The sequence below is a fragment of the Bombina bombina genome, chromosome 2 (genome assembly GCF_027579735.1).
Source record: "Bombina bombina isolate aBomBom1 chromosome 2, aBomBom1.pri, whole genome shotgun sequence".
NCBI classification, from domain to species: Eukaryota; Metazoa; Chordata; class Amphibia; order Anura; family Bombinatoridae; genus Bombina; species Bombina bombina.
The window spans coordinates 1227508777-1227530399 of NC_069500.1; the positions used below are offsets into that span (position 1 = coordinate 1227508777).

The 21623-nt window shown below is 38.3% G+C and overlaps 1 protein-coding gene across 5 annotated transcripts in view; it reads left to right on the forward strand.

Moving 5' to 3' along the window:
* The window catches only part of FRYL (FRY like transcription coactivator), a 916813-nt gene that overhangs the window by 875577 nt on the left and 19613 nt on the right, over positions 1 to 21623 (forward strand). For all 5 annotated transcript variants that reach the window (XM_053703981.1, XM_053703978.1, XM_053703979.1 and 2 more), the window contains 4 exons: positions 1944 to 2151; positions 3548 to 3697; positions 4528 to 4626; positions 19120 to 19188. In XM_053703981.1, the coding sequence (XP_053559956.1) occupies positions 1944 to 2151; positions 3548 to 3697; positions 4528 to 4626; positions 19120 to 19188 (526 nt within the window). The remainder of the gene's footprint in view (positions 1 to 1943; positions 2152 to 3547; positions 3698 to 4527; positions 4627 to 19119; positions 19189 to 21623) is intronic.

Below are 21623 nucleotides of genomic sequence, written 5' to 3' on the forward strand. Positions count from 1 at the left end.
ACAGTTTGGCATATGGGTTAATTCCTTTAAAATGTCAGGCTTCATCTGAATCTTGAACGTTTAGTTTTGGCTTTACTATATCTTATAATATTTTGTCATTCATTTTTAGAATATTAAGCACATCTGGTTCTGCTTCAGTATTCGCTATATGTATTGCAATTTCTTATGGATAGGGAGGAGGAAGTCATTAGTTGTTACTGCTTGTGCAGAATGCCCTACTAACATAAGGGGACTCTGATAGATTTCATTTAAAGGGAAAGAAAGGTCAAAAATGAAATGTGCATGGGAGCATTTCAATGTGAAATAGAAGCAATTTTACAATATACTTCCATTAGTAAAAATTCTTCTAGTAAAAGTTATTACTGTTTTTCAGTGACATACTCGCATATCCTGCAAAAGCCTGTGCACCATTATTCAAACAGCACAACTTCTCTTCTCAGAGAGTCAGCTTGTATGACACAAAGTAAGTCTTCAGAAGAAGGTGTAGTGTCTGCATACTGGTGCACGGGCCCTCACAGGATATGTGTGTATGCTAAAGAAAAACAGTAATATCTTTTACTAGAAGCATTTTTACTAATGGAAGTACGTTGCAAAAATGCTTCTTTCCATTTGAAATACACACATACACATTTCATTTTTGACCTTTCTATCCCTTTAAGATTGATGTTCTGTGGATGTGATATTTTATTCTGTTTAGGCTTCGGCTTCTTTATAGCTAAGTATTATGAAGATTGTGTAACAGTCGTGCACGCCAACCACATGATCCTCCACATTCCTTTGGAGCTATTCTGTTCTTTCTAAGAACGTTTTATAGTTTACTATCCCACCAGCACTTATGTACAGTTCTGCTTTGTACAGACTACCAACAAAATAACATTTATACTCAATATAAAACATTCATGTTCAAAATAATAGCACATGTGTCATTTGGTTTGTTTTCTTTAGTCGTCATTATTAAAGGAACATTAATTTCACTAATGTGAAAGAACAGCATTTAAACATTGATTTTTGTGTGTACAATGTAAGCACAAATCTGTCTAAAATACCTTTTACATTGTGTAGCATGACATGAGAAGTGGGGTTTTTTTTCCACAGTGTGATTATTTTTTACTCCTGCATTTAGTAACGATATACAAATAATTTAATAAATTGTGGTTCAATTAAAAAATATTAAAACAAGCAATATATCCAGTTGCTCATTGAAGTTTATTCTTGTTCATTTAAAGTTTTTATCAAATTTTAGGCTATATGATGCCGTGCAACTTAAAATTGAAGGAGCTGCTCGAGATGGTCACTGTTATTTTATTGTGTATTTAACACAAACATTTTTGGGGTGGTGGCATTTGTAATACTTTCATGCAAAAAAGGTGCATTTTCCTTTCTGTTGAACTAAGGTGTTCATAGAGGGCAGGACTTTTAATGTAAAAATACAAAATGATTGATTATTGGGCTGCTGAACAGTAACAGCAGATGTCAAATTCCTTGGCAGGAGACTAGTGCAGTGGCATAATCTGCTAAATTGATTATCCATGAAAATAAATTATCTGTAGCTTTTTCCTATTACATACAAAGTATTACTTTAGATAATTACAGAAATGACCTTGTGCCATCTTCAGCATGTACTCATTGCGTATTCCCTCTGCGTTTTAACATGAGGAAAGAACGGAAATATGCACCGCATTTACAATTGTCAGTTGAACTTTTTCCTTACTGAAGATGCCTACCTTTTTCATGAGCAAGAAGGGAATAAAATATTTGTATTCAGCTTGTGTTCTAAGACTTTTTCACAATTTTATCCTGTAAGTAAACCTTACAATTTCTCTTACTTACATTGTCTTCTGGCTCAGGTTTTCTTAACAAGAATGTTGTGGTATAAATATTTTGTTTCCCCATTATCATGAATCTAGTCATATTAAGAATTCCAGTGAACGTTCTATTTACAGCCAGGATGATGGCGAGCAAGATTGCTTCGCAGAGGTCCAGTCGTCACCACCACCATCGCCTTTCCTTTCTGCTATACTAGCTGCTTTCCAGCCAGTGACTTATGCTGATGAAGAAGAAGCTTGGCGCTGTCATGTCAATCAGATGCTGTCAGAGACTGACGGGTCCTGCGCTGTCCATACATTTCATGTGTTCTCTAGGCTGTTTCAGGTCAGTTCACACAACTTCCAGTATGTTCTTGTAGCACTTTATGCAGTTGTCAGATAATGTAACCTGTTTCTAACAGGTTAGCGTCTTGATGTGTGACGCTGCTTCTGTTTATCAATTGAAATGAATTTGTCGTTTCCTAAAAGAAATGTAAAAAAAAAAAATACTAGTGCTATTTAGTGAGCCCTATTTTGTGTTTAACCAATAATCATTGTAAACAGAAGCATAAATGTTTTGAAAAGCTAACAGAAACACACACAACTTTGTAGATTTTAAAGGGACATGAAACCCAATTTTTTTTTTCATGATTTAAATAGAGCAGATATCCTCAAACTTGGCCCTCTAGAGGTTTTGGAACTACATGTCCTATGATGCTCAGCCAGCTGATATGCTGGCTAAACATCATGGGAATTGTGCTTCCAAAACCTCTGGAGGGCCAAGTTTGAGTATATCTGAAATAGAGCATACATTTTTTAAACAACTTTTCAATATACTTCTTTTATCTAATTTGTGTCATTCTCTGTGTATCCTTTGTTGAAAAGCATATCCTGGCTCAGGAGCTGCAAGCTAGCTGCTGATTGGTGTCTGCACATATATACCTCTGGTGATTGGCCTAACAAAGTGTTTAGATAGCTCCCAGTAGTGCATTGTTGCTCCTTCAAGAAAGGATACCAAGAGATTTAAGCAAAATTGATGATAGAAGTAAATTGGATTTTTTTTTTTTTTTTTAAATTTTAGGCTTTATCTAAATCATAAAAGAAAACGTTTGTGTTTTGTGTCCTTTTGAGCTCGAGCACTTCTATATGTCTTGTTTTTTTCTTCTTGTTTGTCTGTCTCCTCCTCTCCAACACACCTTCCAGGTTTTTTTTTTCTTGTTGTTGTTTGTTTGTTTTTTAAACTGACTTTATTTGAAAATTACAATATGGGAGATGCAGCTCCCCAGTAGTTGCATAGTTTAGTCAGTAGGTTTTACATGATAACAACAGAAACATCATGGAAAGAGAACACCTTCCAGTTTTTTTTATCACCTCCTCTACACATTTTTATTTTAAGATTGTCATGTCACATGATAAAGCCCCGAAACGTTGCTCCAAATAAAGGTTTAGCCTTTTAAATCTCGTGTGCCACCTTATTCTCTGTTATACAGTTTTAACCATGGGACTTCAAGAGTGGTCTCATTAGGTGTTGCACCGGACTTACTTTACATTTAAGATTTTTTCCTACTTTAGACTGTGTCAGTGCGGATCCCATTTGTTTTGTATCACATGATAAAGTACATTTCACTGCCTATTGAACAGTGCATTGAGTGGCAAGTTTCTTGACAGGATACAGGATGGATTTAATTGTTTAAGATGTTGTATTTGCTGTCAACATTGTTGCTTCAATGTTGTTTCCATAGACCATTCAAAGGAAGTTCGGGGCATTAACAAACGATTCTGTTATGTTTCTTGGGGAAAGCCTGCAACGAATTGGCACTAAATTTAAAAGTTCCTTGGATGTGATGATGGCGAGTTCAGAGTGTCCAACTGTCTTTGTGGATGCAGAAACGGTAAAATCACAAATGCTAATTTAATTGGAGTACACTTAAGATCTAATTAAACAAGCTTAAAGGGACAGTCTACAATATAATTTTTATTGTTTTAAAAGACAGATAATCCATTTAATACCCATTCCCCAGTTTTGCATAACCAACACAGTTATATTAATATACTTTTTACCTCTGGGATTACCTTGTATCTAAGCATCTTTTGACAGCCCCCTGATCACGACTGTGACTATTATCTATTGATTTGCATTTAGTATTGTTTTGTGCTAACTCTTAAATAACTCCTCAGGCGTGAACACATTATCTATATGACCCACATGAACTAGCAGTCCCCTGTTGTGAAAAGCAAGTACAAAAGCATGTGATTAAGAGGCTGTCTGTAGTGGGTTAGAAACAGGCAGACATTTAGAGGTTTAAATGTTATAAAGTATATTAATATAACAATGTTGGTTGTGCAAAGCTGGGGAATGGGTAGTAAAGGCGTTATCTATCTTTTTAAACGGCAACAATTTTTGTGTTGACTGTCCCTTTAAATCAGACTAATTGTATTTCTATCTTAGATTTGTTTGTATATAATCACAGTAAACTTCTGTCCAATTATAGAAACATTTGCCTTGTGTATATGAACGTTATTATAGTCGGGACGTATTTATAATTCAATTTCCCCCACCCCAGAACAATGTCTGCAGATGCCCATGCTTGGTACATTTATCAATTATCCACTTATGGATTAAAAAAAGGAATAAACGTTTACAAGTTATGAGGTAGACAAAATGCTGACAGTTCTGAAAATAATTTCTAAGCTACTTTCTTTTAACATGATGTTGTTTCAGCTGGTGTCAAGCGACTTACTGGAAACACTGAAATTTAGTGTACTAGAATTACAGGAGCACCTGGATACCTATAATGTCAAGAGGGAGGCAGCAGAGCAGGTATTGTCTTCTTACATGCGCATCTTAGCAATACTTATGGCATGTTCTAGGGGTATTTGTAATGCATGGTTTATTATGGGTAGCACCGACCAATGCTTACAGTTATTAAAGTGAGAAACAAAAAAAGCTGTAATGTATTATTGCTTCTATATAACTATGTCTAACCCCTGCAAACTGGTTAAAATCCACCCCAGATCAGCAGTGGTTTACTGGGAATGAGTAAATTTGATAAGTCTCTTAAGATTGCATGCTCTATCCGAACTGTGAAAGCTTATTATTCACTTGCATGTCCCTTTAAACACATAGGGCCAGATTACAAGTGGTGCGCTAATTGTGCTAAAAGTAAAAACATTTTTGCGTGTGTCAGTTTGCGTTGGTATTCAGAGTTTAAAGTAAAAAGTTTCACTCTAGTGCTAAAAGCTAATTTTACAATATCGCGCACACATATGATATGATATAATGGAGCAAAAAACTTGCGTACAAACACAATCGCATATTCTCATGTGCGCTAACCTGACATGAAAATATTAATTTCTTTCTAATGACATGGTGAGTCCACGGATCATCTAATTACTATTGGGAATATCACTCTGGCCCAGCAGGAGGCGGCAAAGAGCACCACAGCAAATCTGTTGAATATCACCTCCCTTCCCTCCAACCCCAGTCATTCTCTTTGCCTACGTTAGAGCAAGGAAGTGGTAAAGTTAGGTGTTTGAAAAGATTCTTCAATCAAGAGTTTTTTTTTTTTTTTTAACAGCACAAGCTTGTGTTGTTTGTTCTACTAGGGTGTAGCCGTAGTCCACATCAGCCTCTTCAGTAGAGCAGTGGTGGCTTTTAAGCAATGGGAACTGGTGGGGTACAATCCTCACTGCACCTCCCATATATTTAATGTTGCCCTAATACTGAAAGCCTGAGTAAGATTACTCAGACTTTATCTTTTTTCCCACAGGTCCATGTGAGGAAGATGACCTCTCAAACCTAGTGAGCTTCCTTGCTGCCGGGCAGATTTCTAAAGGTAAGTGCTAAGTTTATTTTTCTGGGGACACAGGACAATTGGCACTTTAATTATAATAATGGACACAAAAAAGGACTTTATCCTTGTGAGTTGGGGATTACGTTATGAGGGCAGTAATGGCAGGCACTGGGGATGAGGAGATGTGGCTCATGTGTTAGGTGTGTTTCACTACTCCCGACGGCGTTATTTTACAGTTAATTGCCGACCGGGAGGTTTCATTTTGATACACCCACAATGGGCGGAGCCAGCTGAGGCTGCAATGTTTGCGCTCCCTTTTTTTCTGTCTCACTTAATTTCCGGTGTTAGCAGTTAAGAAGTATTTATATACTGTGTTATAGTGATGCAGCAGAACAGCCTCAGATTTGTTAATAAAGATTATTTAGATTGAGTCCGGACGTCTTCTATCTGTGAAATATACGCTCCGGTGGCAGGTAGGCACCTCAGCAAGGCTCAGCTGAGGTGTGGAGGTTGTCTGGTGTTTATTGTAAAGATTTAAGATTTTTCTTGCAAGCAAAATAAAAACGGTTACATTTAACATTTATAGAGACAGTAACGTTTTTTTGTGGGGTAATTTCAAGTTAAAATATAGGTTTATCTAATTTTAATCTGCTCAGTTGTGAATAAAGATGGACCAAGAGGCCCTGCATGATATTACATGTTCTTTATGTTTTAAAGCTAATGTGGAACCACCAATCCCTTTCTGTTCCTCATGTATTGAGAGAACTTTACAGTTCAGGGATAGACTTTTTTCGGAGCCAACATTGTCTGGGGCGTTGTCAGGGTTTTTTCCCTGTTTTGTTTGCCATGTGCTGCTGGCAGCCATTTTACTCACCTCTCTTGCTGACTCTGGTGCATACTGTGTGATGCTGCTCATTTCTTGCACTTCCTTTTATGACCAGACTAGTGTACATCATCTGTGTGAGACAGGATGCAGTCTCAGAATTGTGATGTTATCACTTATTATTTAAAGGGCCTCTGTTCAGTATGCTTTGCCCTTGCCTTGTCTCAGACCTGTTTTGTGAGAGCTCCTGTGTATTACCTGGCTGTCTGACGTCCCTCCTGGTTCCTGATCTCTGGCTTGTTCCTGACTCTGCTGTTCTCCTTGTTCCTGATTCCGGCTCGTCTGACTACTCGCTTTGGCTCCTGACTCGGCTCGTCTGACTATTCGCTTTGGCTCCTAACTTGGCTCGTCTGACTACCAGCTCTGGTTTTGATTCCTGGCTTGTTATTTGACTTGTGGACTTTTTATTATTTTTTGTTATTAATAATGGTGTGATTATTTTTGAACTTCTCGTCTCAGTCTGATTCCTGGCACCCTGACAGGCGGATGTTGTTCAGGAACCTTCTGACAATGTTCAAGATATGCCGCAGCTTTCTCCTCAAGTGTCCCAAAATTTATCGTCCACACATCCAGTGCCCTGCGCTTCCTCTCTTACTCCTCCTGGAGTTACGTTGCAAGACATCGCTTCCCACATGTCCTCTGCGGTATCTGATGCGTTGTCTGCTTTTGCCATGCTGCAGGGAAAGTGCAAGAGGAAATGTAAAGAATCAGTAGATAAGGTTGCGAACACAGTCGTAGCTATTCCGAATGTTCCCTCCCAGAAGCCTGAGGAGGAAGATACTTCGGTAGCATCTGAGGGTGAAATTTCAGACTCAGTGTAATTCCTTCTGTCGATACTGAAGTTGTATCCTTCAGATTTAAGCTAGAACACCTCCGTTTGTTACTTATGGAGGTTTTAGCTACCCTGGACGACTCTGCCACTACTATCGTCATCAATCCTAAGAAGTCGAGTAAACAAAACAAATATTTTTATGTACCTTCTATGGTGGAGGGTCTTCCTGTACCAGATAGAGCTACAGAAATTATTGCTAAGGAATGGGAGAGACCGGGTATCCCTTTTTCTCCATTCCCTATATTTAAGAAGATGTTTCCTATAGCAGACTCTATAAAGGAGTCTTGGCAGACGGTAGCCAAGGTGGAAGGGGCCATTTCCACTCTAGCGAAGAGGACTACTATTCCCATAGAGGATAGTTGTTCTTTTAAATACCCTATGGACAAGAAATTAGAGGGGTTACTCAAGAAAATGTATGTGCACCAGGGGCTACAATAGTAACCTGCGGTGTGTATTGCTACCGTGACTAGTGCGGCAGCATACTGGTTTGATGCGTTGTCTGATTCTTTTCGGAGAGATACTCCCCTTGAAGAGATCCAGGATAGGATCAAGGGCCCTTAAGTTGGCCAATTCCTTTATTACGGATGCTTCCCTACAGGTCATTAAACTGGGAGCAAAAATTTCCGGTTTTGCTGTACTGGCCCTGGTTAAAATCTTGGTCTGCGGATGTGTCATCTAAGTCTAAGCTTTTGGCAATTCCTTACAAGGGTAAGACCTTGTTTGTACCGGGATTGGCGGAAATAATTTCCGACATTATGGGAGGAAAGGGCCATTTCCTCCCTCAGGATAAGAGGAATAAGCAGAAGGGTTTTCAGAGCAATTTTCGTTCCTTTCGAAACTTCAAGGGTAAGCCTTCCTCTCCTTCTTCCAAGCAGGAACAGTCCAAGCCTTCCTGGAGGCCCAACCAGTCTTGGAACAAGGGTAAACAATCCAAGAAGCCCGCTATTGCCTCAAAAGCAGCATGAAGGGCCTGCCCCCGATCCGGGATCGCATCTTGTTGGGGGCAGGCTTTCCTTCTTCGCTCAGGCTTGGGTTCAAGATGTTCAGGATCCCTGGGCAGTGGACATCGTGTCCCAGGGATACAAACTAGAGTTCAAGCAAGACCTTTCCTCCCAGGAGCAGGTTTCTTCTTTCAAGATTATCTGTAGAACAGATAAAAAGAGAGGCATTCTTACACTGTGTTTGAGACCTTTCTGACCTCGGAGTGATAGTTCCTGTCCCAATGCAGGAACTGGGTCTGGGGTTCTACTCAAATCTGTTCATGGTTCCCAACAAAGAGGGAACCTTCAGACCAATTTTAGATCTCAAAAGTCTAAACAAATTCCTCAGAGTGCCGTCCTTCAAGATGATATCTATTCATTCCATTCTTCCCTTGGTTCAAGAGGGTCAATTTATGACAATGGTAGATTTAAAAGACACGTACCTGCATGTTCCCATCCACAGGGACCATCACACGTTTCTGAGGTTTGCATTTCTAGACAAACACTCCAGTTTGTGGCTCTTCCATTCGGCCTTGCCACAGCTCCCAGAATTTTCTCAAAGGTTCTGGGATCCCTGTTGGCGGTGCTCCGATTGCGGGGCATTGCAGTGGCGCTTTATCGGGACGACATTCTGGTTCAGGCGCCATCCTTTCAACGAGCAAGATCCCACACGGAAATGTTATCTTTCCTGCGATCTCACAAATGGAAGGTGAATTTGGAAAAGAGTTCCTTAGTTACAACTACAAGGGTAATTTTCTTGGGAACCATAATAGATTCCTTATCAATGAATGTTATGCATGCTCAGCAGTGGAACAGAGATTATGCGGATCTGTCTCAACGGATAGATCTGGAGCAGGAGACAAGGGATTCTCTTCTTTGGTGGTTGTCTCAGGAACATCTCTCCCAGGGAACCTGCTTTCGCAGACCCACCTGGGTGATTGTGACAACGGACGCCAGCCTACTGGGATGGGGAGCAGTCTGGGGCTCTCTAAAGGCTCAGGGGACATGGACTCAGTCTGAGTCTGTTTTACCCATAAACATTCTGGAGCTGAGAGCAATCTTCAATGCTCTTCTGGCCTAAGTTAGCCTCGGCCCGGTTTATCAGGTTCCAGTCGGACAACATAACTTCAGTGGCTTACATCAACCATCAAGGGGGAATTTGGAGTTGCTTGGCCATGGCAGAGGTAGCCAAGATAATTTAGTAGGCGGAGTCCCACAACTGCTACCTGTCTGCGATCCACATCCCAGGAGTGGACTACTGGGAGGCGGATTTTCTGAGCAGAGTCAGACCTTTCACCCGGGGGAGTGGGAACTCCATCCAGAAGTGTTTTCCAGCTTAATTCTCAAATGGGGACAGCTGGAGCTGGATCTCATGGCATCTCGGCAGAATACCAAGCTTCCAAGGTCAAGGGATCCTTAGGCAGAAATGATAGACGCTCTGGCGGTACCTTGGAATTTCAGTCTTGCATACCTATTTCCCCTGTTTGCTCTCCTCCCCCGGGTCATTGCTCGAATCAAACAGGAGAGGGTGTCGGCGATCCTCATAGCACCGGCCTGGCCTCGCAGGATCTGGTATGCAGACCTGATGGAGATGTCATCTTGTCCACCTTGGAGACTTCCATTGAGAAAGGACCTTCTACTTCAGGGGTCCTTCCTTCATTCAAATCTAGTTTCTCTGAAGCTGACTGCTTGGAGATTGAACGCTTAATTTTATCTAAGCATGGATTTTCAGAGTCGGTCATTGAGACCATGATTCAGGCTCATAAGCCTGTGACTAGAAAGATTTACCATAAGATATGGCGTAAATATATGCATTGGTATAAATCCAAAAGCTACTCTTGGAGTAGTGTTCGGATTCCTAGAATTTTGTCTTTTCTCCAAGAGGGCTTGGAGAAGGGTTTATCGGCAAGCTCCCTTAAGGGTCAAATATCTGCCTTGTCTATTTTGTTACATAAACGTCTGGTGGATGTACCAGACGTGCAATCGTTCTGTCAGGCCTTGGTCAGAATCAGGCCTGTGTTTAAGCCGGTTACTCCTCCTTGGAGTCTTAATCTAGTTCTTAAAGTTCTTCAACAGGCTCCGTTTGAGCCTATGCATTCCTTAGATATTAAGTTGTTATATTGGAAGGTTTTGTTTCTTGTTGCTATTTCTTCTGCTCGTAGAGTTTCAGAGCTCTCTACATTACAGTATGAGCCTCCTTACCTTATTTTTCATTCGGATAAGGTAGTTTTGCGTACTAAGTTAGGGTTTCTCTCTAAAGTGGTTTCAGATCGGAACATTAATCAAGAGATTGTTGTTCCTTCCTTGTGTCCTTACCCTTCTTCTTAGAAGGAACGTCTGTTGCACAATTTGGACGTGGTGCGTGCATTGAAATTCTATTTGCAGACGACTAAGGATTTTTGTCAGTCTTCTGCTCTGTTTGTGGTTTTCCCTGGAAAAATTAAGGGACAGAAAGCTACGGCTACTTCTCTTTCTTTGTGGCTTAAGAGTATCATTCGCTTGGCCTATGAAACTGCTGGACAGCAGCCTCCTGAGAGAGTTACGGCTCATTCTACGAGGGCTGTTTCCTCTTCCTGGGCATTCAAAAATGAAGCTTCTGTGGAACAGATTTGCAAGGCTGCAACTTGGTCCTCTCTTCACACTTTTTCTAAATTCTATAAATGTGATACTTTTGCCTCGGCTGAGGCTTCCTTTGGGAGAAAGGTTCTTCAAGCAGTGGTGCCTTCCGTTTAGGTTCCCTGTCTTGTCCCTCCCTATCATCTGTGTCCTCTAGGTATTGATTCCCAATAGTAATTAGATGATCCGTGGACTCACTGTGTCATTAGAAAGAAAACAAAATTTATGCTTACCTGATAAATTTCTTTCTTTCTTGACATGGTGAGTCCACGGCCCGCCCTATTGTTTCTTAAGGACAGGGTTTTTTGTTATAAACTACCGCTGCACCTTGTTACTTTCTCTCCTTTGCTTCGGTCGAATGACTGGGGTTGGAGGGAAGGGAGGTGATATTTAACAGCTTTGCTGTGGTGCTCTTTGTCGCCTCCTGCTGGGCAGGAGTGATATTCCCAATAGTAATTAGATGATCCGTGGACTCGCTGTGTCAATAAATAAATTTATCAGGTATGCATAAATTTTGTTTTCTTTCATGTAATTGGCAAGAGTCCATGAGCTAGTGACGTATGGAGGGGCAAAGTTTCCCAAACCTCAAAATGCCTATAAATACACCCCTCACCACACCCACAATTCAGTTTTACAAACTTTGCCTCCCTATGGAGGTGGTGAAGTAAGTTTGTGCTTGATTTTCTTCTGTAATATGCGCTTCTCAGCATTTTGAAGCCCGATTCCTCTTAGAGTACAGTGTTTGTCAAAGTGATGTGAAGAGGGTATCACCTATTGATTCTATGGTTTTCCTCACGGGAAATCTTTGCAAAGGTTCTCTATTATCAGTCGTAGAGATTCATCTCCTACCTCCCTTTTCAGATCGACGATATACTCTCATATTCCATTACCTCTACTGATACTGTTTCAGTACTGGTTTGGCTATCTGCTATATGTGGATGGGGGTCTTTCAGTAAGTATGTTTTCATTACTTAAAGGGACAGTCTACACCAGAATTTTTATTGTTTTAAAAGATAGATAATCCCTTTATTACACATTCCCCAGTTTTGCATAACCAACACGGTTATAATAATATACTTTTAACCTCTGTGATTATCTTGTATCTAAGCCTCTGCAAACTTATTTCAGTTCTTTTGACAGACTTGCAGTTTAGCCAATCAGTGCCTGCTCCCAGATAACTTCACATGCACGAGCACAGTGTTATCTATATGAAATATGTGAACTAACAACCTCTAGTGGTGAAAAACTGTTAAAATGCATTCTGAAAAGAGGTGGCCTTCAAGGTCTAAGAAATTAGCATATGAACCTGCTATGTTAAGCTTTCAACTAAGAATACCAAGAGAACAAAGCAAAATTGGTGATAAAAGTAAATTGGAAAATTGTTTAAAATTACATGCTCTATCTGAATCATGAAAGTTTATTTTGGCCTAGACTGTCCCTTTAAGACACTCTCAGCTATGGTTTGGCACTTTATGTATTAATATAAAGTTTTAAATATATGAATTGTACTTATATTTGCCATGAGTCAGGTTTATGTATATTTCCTTTTGCAGACTATCAGTTTCAAAATTGGGAAACATATTTAGGAAGTTATTTTTTCTTACCTGGCGTATAGTCTTTTCTTCAAATTGACTGCTTTTTCATTAATTTTTGCTGGCAAAATTAGGCTTGCGAGGTTGCAAAATGCTGACATTTATTGTGTCATTCTTGGCGCAAGAATTTTTTGGGCGTGAAGGTATGTTCGGTGACGCAAATTCGTCATTTCCAGCATCTTAGTTGACGCCAGATTTCCTTGCACAAGGTTACGTCTGCCATGACGCGAGTTGCGTCATTTCTGGATGTTGTTAGCGCCAAATTTTTTTATTTGCGTTGTGCTTCATATCTCTTTAAGATGGAGTATATTCGTTCCTTGTTAAAAGGTGTTGATTACTTTGGATATTGAGGAAACTAGTCCTCTTGATACTAAAACTAGTAAACGGTTAAATTCTGTTTATAAACCTCCTGTGGTTACTCCAGAGGTTTTTCCAGTTCCTGATGCTATTTCTGATATGATTTCAAAGGAATGGAATAGGCCTGGTACTTCTTTTATTCCTTCTTCTAGGTTTAAAAAGTTGTATCCTTTGCCAGCAGCTAGATTGGAGTTTTGAGGAAAAAATCCCCAAAGTTGATAGGGCTATTTCTACTCTTGCCAAACGTACTACTATTCCTATGGAAGATAGTACTTCTTTTAAGGACCCTTTAGATAGGAAACTTGAATCTTATCTAAGGAAAGCTTATTTATTTTTGGCTACATTCTTAGGCCTTCTATATCCATGGCTGATGTTGCAGCTGCATCAACTTTTTGGTTGGAAAGCTTAGCGCAACAGGAAACAGATTCTGATTTGTCTGGCATTGTTCGCTTGTTTGCAACATGCTAATCATGTTATCTGTGATGCTATTTTTGATATCATTAATATTGATGTTAAAGCTATGTTTTTAGCTATTTTAGCTAGAAGAGCTTTATGGCTCAAATATTGGAATGCTGACATGGTATCTAAGTCTAGATTACTATCTCTTTCTTTCCAAGGTAACAATTTATTTGGTTCTCAGTTGGATTCAATTATTTCAACTGTCACTGGGGGAAGGGAGTTTTTTTACCTCAGGATAAAAGATCTAAGGGTAAATGTAAAGCTTCTAATCATTTTCGTTCTTTTCGACAGAATAAGGAACAGAAAGCCAATCCTTCCCTCAAAGAATCTGGTTCCAATTGGAAACCTTCAAGTTGGAATAAATCCAAGCCTTTTAAGAAACCAAAGCCAACCCCCAAGTCTGCATGAAGGTGTGGCCCTCATTCCAGCTCAACTGGTGGGGGGCAGATTAAAATTTTTCCAAAACATTTGAGCAGACTGCAGCATTGGACATGTTCCCCTTTGCTCGTTTTCATTTGAGACCTCTTCAGCTTTGTATGCTGAATCAATGGTGCAGGGATTATACAAGAATATCACAATTAATATCCTTAAATCCCGATGTTCGACTCTCTCTAACTTGGTGGTTAGATCACCATCGTATAGCTCAAGGGGCCTCTTTTGTTCGTCCAACCTGGACTATAATCACAACAGATGCAAGTCTTTCAGGTTGGGGAGCTGTGTGGGGATCTCTGACAGCACAAGGGGTTTGGAAAGCTCAAGAGGCGAGGTTACCAATCAATATTTTAGAACTCTGTGCTATTTTCAGGGCTCTTCAGGTTTCGCCTCTGTTGAAGAGAGAACCATTCATTTGTTTTCAGACAGACAATATCACAACTGTGGCATATGTCAATCATCAGGGTGGGACTCACAGTCCCCTAGCTATGAAAGAAGTATCTTGAATACTTTCTTGGGCGGACTCCAGCTCTTGTCTAATTTCTGCGGTACATATCCCAGGTGTAGACAATTGGGAAGCGGATTATCTCAGCCGTCAGACTTTACATCCGGGGGAGTGGTCTCTCCATACTGATGTGTTTTTTTAGATTGTTCAGATGTGGGGTCTTCTAGAAATACATCTGATGGCTTCCCATCTAAACAAGAAAATTTCCAGGTACTTGTCCAGGTCCAGGGATCCTCATGCGGAGTTGGTGGATGCATTAGCAGTTCCTTGGTTTTACCAACCTGCTTATATCTTCCCGCCCCTAGTTGTTATTTCAAGAGTGATCTCCAAGATCATCATGGAACAATCGTTTGTGTTTCTGGTAGCACCAGCATATTCTCACAAGTTCTGGTATGCGGATATTGTTCGGATGTCCAGTTGCCAACCTTGGCCAGACCTTCTGTCTCAAGAACTGTTTTTCCATCAGGATCTCAAATCATTAAATTTGAAGGTATGGAAATTGAACGCTTAGTGCTTAGTCATAGAGGTTTCTCTGACTCAGTGATTGATACTATGTTACAGGCTCGTAAATCTGTTTCTAGGAAGATTTATTATCGAGTTTGGAAGACTTATATTTCATGTTGTTCTCATAAATTCTCCTGGCATTCTTTTAGAATTCCTAGAATTTTACAGTTTCTTCAGGATGATTTGGATAAAGGTTTGTCTGCAAGTTCCTTGAAGGGACAAATCTCTGCTCTTTCTAGTTCATTTCACAGAAAGATTGCTAAGCTTCCTGATATTTACTGTTTTGTGCAGACTTTGGTCCGTATCAAGCCTGTCATTAAATCAATCTGTCCTCATTGGAGTCTAAATTTGGTTTTGAAGGCTTTACAGGCTCCTCCTTTTGAGCCTATGCATTCTTTGGATATTAAACTACTTTCTTGGAAAGTGTTGTTCCTTTTGACTATCTCTTCTGCTAGAAGAGTTTCTGAATTATCTGCTCTTTCTTGTGAGTCTCCTTTTCTGATTTTCCATCACGATAAGGCAGTTTTGTGGACTTTGTTTAAGTTTTTACCTAAAGTTGTAAATTCTAACAACATTAATAGGGAAATTGTTGTTCCCTCTTTGTGTCCTAATCCTAAGAATTTTTTGGAGAGATCCTTACATTCTCTGGATGTTGTAAGAGCTTTGAAATATTATGTTGAAGCTACTAAAGATTTCAGTAAGACTTCTAGTCTATTTGTTTTTCTGGTCCTAGGAAAGGTCAGAAAACTTCTTCCATTTCCTTGGCATCCTGGTTAAAGCTTTTGATTCATCAGGCTTATTTGGAGTCGGGTCAGGCCCCGCCTCAGAGAATCACAGCTCATTTTACTAGATCAGTTTCCACTTCTTGGGCTTTTAAGAATGAAGCTTCAGTTGATCAGATTTGCAAAGCAGCAACTTGGTCTTCTTTGCATACGTTTACTAAATTCTACCGTTTTGATGTGTTTGCCTCTTCGGAAGCAGTTTTTGGTAGAAAAGATCTTCAGGCAGCTGTTTCAGTTTAATTCCTCTGCTTATGTTTTAAGTGTTTTCTTTTCAATTATGAGAAAAACTTATTTTTTTGGATGTGCATTTAATTTTTTCAGCGGAAAATGGCTGTTCTTATTTTTATCCCTCCATCTCTAGTGACTCTTCTGTGGAGTACCACATCTTGGGTATTACTATCCCATATGTCACTAGCTCATGGACTGTTGCCAAATACATGAAAGAAAACATAATTTGTGTAAGAACTTACCTGATAAAGTCATTTCTTTCATATTGGCAAGAGTCCATGAGACCGACCCATTTTATGGTGGTTATGTTTTTTTGTATAAAGCCCACTACTTGGCTATTCGTTAAACTGAATTGTGGGTGTGGTGAGGGGTGTATTTATAGGCATTTTGAGGTTTGGGAAACTTTGCCCCGCCTGGTAGGATTGTATATCCCATACGTCACTAGCTCATGGACTCTTGCCAATATGAAAGAAATTAATTTATCAGGTAAGTTCTTACATAAATTATGTTATTTCAAATTCCAATGTTCTTCACGTAACAGAATATGTTCTATTTATTTATAAATACTTATAGATATATAAATATCTGATGATATTTTGGTACAATATATATCTATACTTATATATACATTATTATATATTGGTATAGATACATAAAGATATATATATATATATATATACTGTATATATATATATATATATATATATATATATCTTGGAATATCTATAGGAATATCTATTTACAAATACTTAGAACATAATCTGCTATGTGCAGACCATTGGAATGTGAAATATTTACAGTAAATACACTCTATAACACTTAATTAAATATGAATACTGCATAAATATGATTTTACATGTTTTCATCTACTTAAAGGGACACTGTACCCAAAAAAATTCTTTTGTGATTCAGATTGAGCATGAAATTTTAAGCAACTTTCTAATTTACTCCTATTATCAAATTTTCTTCATTCTCTTGGTATCTTTATTTGAAATGCAAGAATGTAAGTTTAGATGCCGGCCCATTTTGGTGAACCACCAATAAAAAAGTGCTGTCCAGAGTACTGAAACCAAAAAAGCTTAGATGCCTTTTTCAAATAATGATAGCAAGAGGACAAAGAAAAAATGATAATAGGAGTAAATTAGAAACTTGCTTAAAATTGCATGCTCTTTCTGCATTACAAAAGAAAAAATTTGGGTTCAGTGTCCCTTTAACTGCTAAGGGCTCCAATGCGCATTTATATATATATATATGTGTGTGTGTATACATATGTATTTGTGTTTTATGTGTATATACATATGTAAATACCTACATACACATACAAATACATCTTTAGACACATATATGTATGTATCTCAATGTTAAAGCCTTTTGGCTGCTTTTTTTTTTTTTTTATTCTAACACCTGATATCATTGAGCCCTTATAACTTTTTTTAGAAATCATTTTTATTAGATGGTGATGTTATGTGTGTAAGTGTACTTTGCAATGTATTTTTGATGTGTTTTTTGACACTTTTTTTGTTTTGCCAAACGGTTAACCACAGCTCTGAGGACGCGCTAACCCGATGAGCATTAACTTGAATTGCGCTTAAGCGATCACGTTTACTTTCAACTTGTAATACCAGTGTAATTTAACCTGCGTGCAAACAAACAGGAAAACCCGATATCGCCTGCGCACAAATGTTTGCACTCTACTTGTAATCTGGCCCTTAATGAGTAAATGAAACTGTGTTATTGGCAGATGATTCCAGCATTTCAGGAAAGGATTTGACTTTTCATGGTATAGGGTCTTATCCTGTTATTCACCAAGGTTGCCTTGTTTTTATGGGTTATAGATATCTGTGAAAGCACTTTGTCTTTGGGGAATATATCCCTTGTTTAAATGTGCTGCCATTTGAGCAGTAGAAATTGATGGACACAAGCATTTAGAATTCACATAAAGAAAATAAATAGAACACATAATCTCTATGTTTTACCAAGCTAAGAACCAGTAGGTATTTGGAAATATGTGTGTGTCACGCATTAGTTAATTTACAGTAGTACTCTATTGGGATTGAACACTGCAGATCCTGGCTTGACAGTGCTGTGCGTCATAGAGATTTTATTGTAATTGATTCTATAGTCTGCATCATTGCTGCCAAAGCTATTTTATTAATAGAAAAGAAGCAACATTATAACAAACTTCATTTGATACATCAAGTAGTGAATTTTGAAAGCCAGTGAACAGTCAGTGCAGAACATTTGGACATTAGCCTCCTCTGCAATTCACAGTAGTATGACAATCATTGTATTGTAGTTGCTGCTGGAGGTTTTCATTGCATATGCCAGTGCTTCAGTAAAATACTTACTCATTAATGATTGCTGTCAGATCAAGAAAGAAAACTGAATTTACAGCAGACCTTGAGTCCATGTCACTAATTGAATCTGGCACTTAATTCCTTGGAGAATTCCCCCTCCCTGTATAATGCAGACCACTTCACTAAGTGGGTAGCTTTTATTAAATTGCACCAGTGAAGGAAACACATTCTTCTTTTCTCATTGGTGCATTATTTGAAGGTTAGCCAGAGGCCGTTGTTACTACATTTTACAATTAGCATTTTCTAGAAAAATTTAATGAGTTGTGTTGATAAAGGAGCAATACCAGAGTGTGTGTAAGTGGGGGGGGGGGACCATTTATTTTTAGACATCTGAAATTATATTGTGATCTAAAGCATTAAAGAGACAGTCTTGTCAAATTCAAACTTTCATGATTCAAATAGGGCATGTAATTTTAAACAACTTTCCAATTCACTTTTATCATCAAATTTGTTTTGTTCTCTTGGTATTCTTTGTTGAAAGCTAAACATAGGTAGGCTCATATGCTTATTTCTAAGCCCTTGAAGGCCACCCCTTATTTCAATGCATTTGGCAGTTTTTCACAGCTAGAGGGGATTAGTTCATGTGTGTCATACAGATAACATTGTGACCACGCCCATAAAGTTACAAATGAGAGGGCACTGATTGGCTAATTGCATGTCTGTCAAAAGAACTGAAATAAGGGAGCAGTCTGCAAAGGCTTAGATACAAGCTAATCACAGAGGTAAAAAGTATATTAATATAACGGTGTTGGTTATGCAAAACAGGCGAATGGGTAATAAAGGGATTATATTTTTAAACAATAACAATTCTGGAGTAGACTGTCCCTTTAACATTAAGGTACAAACCTAAATTTATTTATGTAGAACTTGAGTATCCCTCCGCCAGTATTTTCAAAATGTGCTGCTTCCATTTCCTGATCTTCATTTCCTAACAAATAAAATGTTCACTTCGGAATTGTAGTGTAATCGTAATGATTAATGTTTTGTTTGTAGTGGCTAGACAACTGCAAAAGGACATTTGGCGCTGGAGATAACACCCCTGCAGCAAACCCAGAAGCACAGGTAGGTGGCAGTTTACTTGTTTCTCATGGCTGTTCATACATTTCTAAGGAAGGGAGAATAACGTTCACTGTTTTCAGATTATTGTTCAACCACAAAGCAGAATGAGAATCTCACGGTTTTGTTTTTGTCAGTGCAGAAAGTTATACAGTAAGGAATCATGCTGCTCAGGTTGTAGTTAGTAAGTTCATGTATGATAAAGAGTTTAATAATGTGGGCCTAATAATTTCACATGATGCCTTGTTACATGCACAGCTCATATAAAGTAAGTTTATGAATATTACACTAGTTGTTTGTGATATAACAATCTTGCAGGAATTTAAGATCTAGACATTTTGCAAACTGGCCACCTAAACCAAATCTGTAGTTTAATTAAAATGACTCACTAGCAGGGCTTGTCCTGCGGTTTGTAGGATCATCCCACACTGGTAGCTCAGCCCTTCATATGTTTGTCCCTGTTGCTCTCAGTGTAACCTGAGACTTGTCAAAACCCCATCCTGGACTGGCCGTGCTCTGCACCCTCAAGCCCAGACCACACCCCCTTTATACTCTTGCCCTATTAGTGAATTGTGTGTTACATAAGCTGCACCAGAGGTTTCATAAAGCAGATTTATATTCTGACATTAACTTGGATGTTAAATATACACTGTTGTACAGCTAACACAAATGCTCAGTTTATCTCGTTAACCTGTGTGTGGGCTTAGGACTAGGCTTGCTAAACTTCCCAGGTGGTGGTATTTTATGTGCTCCCAAATGATGTAAGGTGGTACTGTGGGGTGTTGAGGAGTACTTAGTACTTTTTGGTATCATTAGCCGATCATGTTGCTTTAGTAAGTTTGCAATGTATTTATATACTCTTCTTGTGACACACTTTTGTAGATACATAAGTAAATAATTATTTAGGCAATCAAATCTTTGTTAGTAAATTGGCTGCAGATTAAATAAGGATGACATATTATATTAAAAGTGGGCAAACTGCATGATTTCTTTATCAACTTCCTTACTGTGCAGAAGCTGCATGTGGTTTTAACAATACTAATATGTGTGTACTTTATGGATGATAAATTGGTTTGAGTACATTTTTAACATTTCTGCAGTATACATGAATTTGCAAAAATGCTTCTGTAAAAGTTCTCACCTCTAAAGTAAAATAAACTGCCCCATCATTTGTTTCCTGTGCACATTCCAAACGTTTGCAACATCATGGTGCTTGTAACATGCGCAAGAGGCAAATGTACAGGCGGCCTATCACTGTACAGCTGGACACTTGTACAGTGAGACTGTTTAAAGGGATATATGTGCAAAACAATAAAAGGCTCTAATATTTCAGGGCATTTTATTATTGCGCTATTGCTTGTAGATAACTGTGTGTTTAACACTTGCATAGTTAAAGTCTGCTCTAGAGCAGCACTGCACTACTGTTAAGCCAGTGACAAGAGACAGATTTGTGTAGCCACCAATCACCACCTAGCTTCCAGTAGTGTATATGTACATATTCTTTTTCAGCAAAGCATACCAAGAAAAAAAAAAGTACATTTGAAAATGGGAAATAGGAGTGAATTTAAACGTGTCTTAAAATCATTTGCTCCGTCTGAATCATGCAAGTTTAATTTTGACTTTCCTGCCCATATAACAGGAGCAAATTTGCAATATGCATGTATATTGCAAAAATATTTCTAATAATACTTGAACAACATTGATGTACATTTAAAATACCTATTTAACATGTTGTTTTCATGCCTTTTATTAAGGGGACATTCAAATGTTAATATAGCAATGAGCCATCTGCTAAATATAACCAAATGGTTTAAATTCATTGTTTTTATATTCATACATTTACTTAACATTTTCTTTACCCTAGTTTCTCAATTATGGGCAAATCTTTTTTTGGTTACGTGTTCAAGTGTCATCTTTATTTTTTTTTTGGAGAAAAAATAATGGAGGCAATAAAGATAACATTATTATGCAAATTAATAAAAAAATATTATAAATACTTATTTGCTGGTCTACTAAAACATAGGAAAAAAATATAGTTAGGCCTAATTTACACTCACGCTGACTTTATGTTAAATTTATAGGTATCAACATTTGACACCAGCAACAATTAATGTGTAAATTGCTCAAAATATTAAATATTGTGTTATTCCATCTAATCTTTAACTGCAGGAGATTCGTAGATACCAGTTCTCCAAATTAGATGTACAGTATTATTTCTTGTACTCTTCTGTTCTAATGTAATTTGAAAAATTCCTGGTGTTTGCTTGTTGTATTGCTGTGCCTCATTCTAAAGGCCCTGAGCAAGATGCTATTAGTGCTATGGAACAACATTAAATTCATTTACTAGTATATCCTTTCAAAAGCTAGGAGCTATCATTTAATTTTAGACTCATTGAAGCTTTGTTTCCACATGATTATGTCCCTTTATCAACAGTTCAGTG